At 35.1% G+C, this 6,670-nt stretch overlaps 1 protein-coding gene across 1 annotated transcript; it reads left to right on the top strand.

The window, feature by feature from the left end:
- The first annotated feature begins 1,430 nt into the window (after nt 1-1,430).
- LOC123533834 (low-density lipoprotein receptor-related protein 12-like) lies at nt 1,431-5,199 on the top strand. Its single transcript, XM_053520193.1, has 4 exons — nt 1,431-1,589; nt 2,071-2,211; nt 3,203-3,420; nt 4,125-5,199. The coding sequence occupies exons 2-4, from the start codon at nt 2,100-2,102 to the stop codon at nt 4,182-4,184; spliced, it is 390 nt and encodes a 129-aa protein (XP_053376168.1). The 5' UTR covers nt 1,431-1,589; nt 2,071-2,099; the 3' UTR covers nt 4,185-5,199.
- Nucleotides 5,200-6,670: the final 1,471 nt, after the last annotated feature.

Here is a 6,670-nt window from a genome sequence, read left to right as displayed (position 1 = left end):
AAGTGCTGGAAATTGGCTCCCCAATAGCAAAAAAAAAAAAAAAAAAAAAAAAAAAAAAAAGCAGTCCACGCGCATACATTTAGACGGGGTGACCCCTGCGCGTGACCCCTGACTATCTACGAATCAAAATGCGGCTTTCGTTTTCAAGTTTAGCATTTCTACTTTCATTTTATTTACTTCCGGAAATAGCTGAAGGTCGAGTGACGTCATTTTCTGTGTTGTCAAAAACATACGTATGCCTGGCGAGATTGCATAAATATGTGCTGGCCGTCCTAAGGTTATTAGAGAAATCATTTTTTATCTAAAAATCAGTGCTTTTTCGACATTTTTTAACACGTCTGTACGAAAACTGACGTGTGAGACAAAAATGGCTAAACTAAAATGCATTTTAGGAAATCTGTATATCCTTTCCGCAGCCTTAACGTACTAAAACGTATTAGCGTCTGATGGCCCTTTCACGCTTCCGTAGAAACAACATATATGACACGAAACTTATTTTGAAAATATTTCTGAAATGTCTAGGTATGCAGCTCTCAAATACGGTTATATCTTACATCTGAGGCATATACTGACACTCTCAGACAACATTAAAAATGACATTTTGAGCGATTTGATGAAGTTCCAAAATTATCAATGTACCCTTGGTCCGTTACGGACCCCTGTGGGATTTCTATTTATCCAGAGCTCATATATTTTTTCATAGATTAAAAGCTGACATGCTGTACTAAAGCCCAGGTAATTTCAATTCGTAAAAAAGTGCTGGAAATTGGCTCCCCAATAGCAAAAAAAAAAAGAAAAAAAAAAAAAAAAAAAAAGAAGTCCACGCGCATACATTTAGACGGGGGTGACCCCTGCGCGTGACCCCTGACTATCTACGAATCAAAATGCGGCTTTCGTTTTCAAGTTTAGCATTTCTACTTTCATTTTATTTACTTCCGGAAATAGCTGAAGGTCGAGTGACGTCATTTTCTGTGTTGTCAAAAACATACGTATGCCTGGCGAGATTGCATAAATATGTGCTGGCCGTCCTAAGGATATCTCAACTAAATGAATACATATGCGCTCCCAAGTGATCCCATCGCTTTCATTTAATGCAGCATATAGCAAGTAGAATTCTTTTACTCATCCTTTAAAGAATGGAAATATGTAATTTCTTCCACTTTTTATCCCCCTAATTCTGTGTAAAATTCACCATGCAAACGACATTGGTTCCACTTGAACTTATAAAGCTATGGCAAATGGGATCAAATCTACATCATCTGAAAGACACGGCTAGTTGTTCTGCCTTTTGTTTTGTTTGCTGTGTTCTGTTTTTGAAGGCATATCGGATAGTTATTATCTACGATATTCAACATAAGTCTGAAGTCATTTTTTTCCGATTGATTGATTTATTTGGCTGATAAATGTTGATATCTCGTGGTCGTTTGAAAGTTAGCAAAATGCTAATTTAGGTCATAAAAATGACAGTAAAGATTTGCTGGAAAGATAATTGATTTTACAGGAGTTTGATGTTGTGACTAGTACGGGCTGCACAAAGAATTGGTTGCAAGTGCATGATGGAACAAATGATTCTTCTTCCTATGTGGCAGGTATGGAAATTCTGAGATCCATTTACAGAATAAAATTATTTTATGAAGGCATCATAAAAAAACTCATTATTGTTATAGTTTGTGTTCCTTTGAGGTCTGGAGACCATTCAATACTTTAGTTATAGGATACTGCAAAAGTGCTAGGGTGCGTGAGGAGTGTTGCATGTTCCATTACCTCTTATGAAAGACTCGGTCAAAGTCAAAGCGAGTCTGCTACTGTTGTTACTGGCTGTACTGACAGTCATGTAGCTATTATTACATTTCTCAGCTACTAAACTTCCCATGTTTAAACAATGAAATTATGTTACCGATCAGCCTTTGTCGCATTTTCTAATCTTCGTTACAAGTAGGTAAAGCACCTGCCTTTTGTCGCTGTAAGTTCACAAAGGGCTGTAAATTTGTTTTCAAGTGAGAATATATGTATGGATATGACTAAAATTCATTACACTTCAGTATCTGCTACTTTAATTATGCACTACAGGCTTGCCTGGAAACCTTTGCGGTCATTCAATGAGCAGTACTGTGCGTACAACCACTGGTCCAAACCTGTTTCTTCGTTTTAACAGTGGCGGTTCAGTGCAAAGTAAAGGCTTCAGCATGATAATTACACAGTTTCATACAGGTAAGTTAAAGTAAATGACAATTACCGTAATAGAAGATGACAGTCTGGCTAGGCTTTTTTAATTTCAATTCTACCATAATTTTGAACTATATTCTTTTTTCTCTGAGATTTATCAAGAATTTTAGTACAATTTGGTAGTTTACATAAGTAACGAAAAATCGACATGATGTGTTTGAAACAAAACGAGGTTGCAAGATAACCATTTATGGTACTTGAGGGAATATTGAAGACTTGCCCATGCTTGAAATCTGAAGTCTTGCTCATAAATAAATACTGAGGACTCGCCCATGCTTGAATAATGAATGGCGAGTAAATATTTCGTCTTGTTCGGTTGGTAAAATATGCTATTTAACGTAAGTTAAGAAAATCGACATGGTATGTTTACAGCAAAGCAAGATTGCAAGATTACCATTTATGGTATTTTAGGGCTTGCCAGTACTTAAGTTATAAGGACTAGCCAATACTTGAATACTGGTGACTTGTCAATGCTTGAATACTGAGGACTCGTCCAGATATGAACACTGAGGACTTGCCCATGCTTGAATACTGAGGAAGTGCCCGTATATGTACTTGCCCATAAGTGGATACTGAGGACTTGCCCATGCTTTAATACTGACGACTTGTCCATATATGATTAAGACTTGCCCTTGCTTGAATACCGAGGACTTGCAAATAAATGAATACCTTAGACTTGCCTATGTTTGAATTCTGATTGGCGTGTAAATTGTTATGCTTTGTAGTGTTTGGTGGCTTAGGGCGGCACATGTCTGCCTGTAAGATCTGTTTAGCCATTACTTAAAAGTTTGTTTCATCATAAGCTAGAGCATACTCTAATATAATACTTGGAATTAACGACGTATTCAGCATAAGAATTTTATTCAATAGTTATAAGCGAGTATAAATTTGACTGTTTGTATTTTTTTGAAGAATGTATTTGCATATGTAAAGTGCATATCAAAATATTTGTGAACATTATTTGAATATTTTCTAGGTGCTTGCAATGGAAATGAATACTCTTGCGGCAATGGTCGCTGTATCTCAGACAGTTTGCTGTGTAATGGATACAATCCGTGTGGAGATAATTCCGATTGCATTTTCGTTCTGGCAGCTGGAGCAATTGTCGCCATTGTCTTTGGATCATTAATCTGCTGCTTTGCAATGATGAGCTGTTTCATCTTATGTTTTAGACGCAGACGTAGGCGTATAAATGTAAGTTATTTTATCGTTCGTTAAAAAAAGATTCTTTGACAAACTAAAATTTACAGACTTAGGCAAGATTTATTTGCAAAAGAATAAAACTTATGTTTGGAATGCAATTATATTTTTTGTATGTTGTCTATTACACATATGTAAACTGTTTAGGATATTGATATAAAAGTCTATTCAGTGGTAAACACTATGTGTGATTTTATTTGACATCAGCACAATCTCGTTAAATAAATGTATCATCGTGATACGCCCGTTTTGGAAAACAACAACAGCAACGTATTACGTGATGACGCGTGCGTATGCCCGTCTCTCTGTCTGTCCGTCCGTTCGACAAATTTCATGTTCGGAGCATAACTTGAAAACAAAGCATTAAAAGGGAAACTGACCTCTTCTCTCATATCCTCGTGGCGATGGATTCTATCAGGAATAAGGTGTCAAGAGTGGTTGATATTAGTCGTAGAACTTTTTTCACAATCGACCTAAAATAGTGTAAACTATAAACTAAAGTGCGAAGTATGTGAAAACTGAATTATTGTTATTCACATATTTAAATAATGTACCGTGTTCCTGGTTTATAACTCACGACACCCGATGATGGTAGTAAGTAAATTGAGTACCCTCGAAGTAGATCTGTTTATATTAAACTTTACGTTTCTTATTCCTAACTATTTGATAAGCAATAATATTTTTTCTCTTTTTTTCAGAGAGGTATCTATCAGCCGGTCGTAGTAACAACGGCAAATTATGGTACGGGCTATAATTAACCATAAAGTTTGTGACTAACTGGATGGAATCGTAGAACTCCAGTCAAACATATATCATATTTACCATATGTTGGGTCATTTTTGTTGAACTGACATTTGTTATCACTGTTCTGCATTTAGATTGTTTCAAGCGTTTAAAAGAAATGATATAATACTTTGTTTCACACGACTAAATTTGCACCTATAGCCAGACCATGTGGAGTTTGAACACATGAAAGAAATGAAAATACTATGTATTCCACACTGAGTATCGTTAACCATTAACTGTCAATTATTTAGGTTTCACGTTGTTTTGCACTTCAAAGTATTTTTCCTTCATGACGGTTTATTACATGACATGTCTGTGAGTGACATTTTCACTTTGCTATGTATCTAAAAACTATAAAACAAGTTAGAGTACACATATTTAGTTCCGCTAAAACATTTTCTTTTCTTATTTGAAAATTTTGACTTAAATTTTTATGTCTTGAAATAAACACATTTTTGTATTTTTTTGATGTATGAAAGCATGCGTTTTCAAAGCATGTATTTTAACCGAGATTATGCTCTAACTAACGCTTATATTTCCCTAAAAATAGAGATTTTTCATTCTTCTATAACTAGACATTTTACACTAATTAACCTATTGTTTTATGCTAAATAAGTCTGTCTGAAAAAGAAATTGGATCCGGCGTTAAACCTATTAAGTCCTATTTTATTCTACAATCGGACCCTGGCCTCTGTATACACATTTAGACTGATTTCTTTGGGAATTAATTTTCAGTAAGTATAACATTGATATTAGTACACTGATGCACTTTGAATCATGTGCAGATTCCAAACTGTTCTTCTGCCATCTTAAAAAGCTAACTTTTTAATCGAGCAGTAGTAATGTGTGTTTTTAATAAAAACATGTGATCTTGTTTTGTTGTCCTTAGTACAGGGCTAATAACACTATGATTGTAAGACGATATGTTCTTACTTGAGCGTTTATATGCGATGCCTTCTTTAAAATATATTGATAAAGGTTCTTTAAGCATCGTTTTTCTTCTTTCGAAATTGTCAGTTATACCCGAATATGTCCCGAGGTAGAAACTTTGAACTAGATGCATTTTAAAGACAATGCAAATACCATTTTACCAAGATATGTAGTACTTTGTGTCACATTCCCTTCTAATGTCGGAAATGGTCCGATGAAATGCTCTAAAACTGTAACTTGTATATAGAAATGAGTCCCGAAATCAGCGTAAATAGGAAAACGATACCATGTAAATACTTTGTTAATAGATGCATTTTACAGACAGGGTAAATGCCTTTAAACCATGCACAGTAAGTGGTGTCACAAAACCTTCTTGTGTCAAAAAAAGAGGTCGGCTGAAAACTGGATAACCCTGCACTAATTCGTCTAAAGAAAGAGACTAGAAATCGCTTCTTCAGTCCAAAGATATAATCAAATTACTGAGTACAGTAGATGGACGGTGATTTATGTTAGAACGTGTATGAAAAGAATCCAATCCAAAAATGGAACAAGCGTTAACAGCGCTTTGATAGTTAGAAACCCAATGCAACTATATCATCAATATGATACTGCAATTTTGTTATTCGGTGATATATACAGTTATGCATAAAGTACAAAATGTTAAGTAAAAGCACGCAGCTGATAGTTATTCGTAGTAAATTACTGCGCCATTAGTATATATTCAAAGTATGTTGAACTATTTTTTACTAGACATAAGTATTATTAAGTTTGTGATCAAGTCCATTGCTGCCAGAGTAGGCCAAATTTTCCGGTCTGTAACGATAATGATGTCAGAGATGGTAAATTATACCGCATTAAATTACATTGTACAGCGAAATAGCTGTGAGACAGTCTATTCCGGATACACAGGGAGGTGATTTTGATAAATCACCTTCCAAAAAGTGTTATTATATAGATACTGAGAATTGGTTAATATCCGCAAAGGTTCAGTATTTAGTACTGTTCGCTGGTAAAATACTTCTTATGGTACTGTTGTAAAAGGCAGTGCTGCAGAGTCCACATGTCGCTGATATTACGTAACATTGAAATATCGGTAAAATTGGCCTTGGGAATATATTAAACAATTTGCAGTTCTATTGATAATGCTACTATGTATGTTTATAGCAGAGCTACAGCGTCTGCGTCGCATTACGGTTAAACGTATGAAAAATAAAATGAATAGAGAGATCTAACTGTGTATACTATCGAGTTGAAAATTCGTGGTACTTTTTGGAATCGGTGTTGTTCGGATGTACACTATGCACATAGTAATTAACGTAAAATCTTTTTGTCAACCACCAAATCGTGTTAACTCGCAAACCACAGATTCCGATCCGCCCCTAGAATGAATCGGAAGTAGAAGTAGGCAGCCCGTAGAAGTAGAGAAGTACGATATCACCAACGTGGCGGTTACAGCAATAAGAAGTCTCAAAATACTGAGTAATTGTGTTTACATTTTTTGATTTTTTAAATATTTTACTTCAAATGC

This window comes from Mercenaria mercenaria, chromosome 12 (genome assembly GCF_021730395.1).
Source record: "Mercenaria mercenaria strain notata chromosome 12, MADL_Memer_1, whole genome shotgun sequence".
Taxonomy (NCBI): Eukaryota; Metazoa; Mollusca; class Bivalvia; order Venerida; family Veneridae; genus Mercenaria; species Mercenaria mercenaria.
The sequence above is the reverse complement of the archived record's forward strand: the minus strand, read 5'-3'. Positions and strand labels throughout refer to the sequence as shown.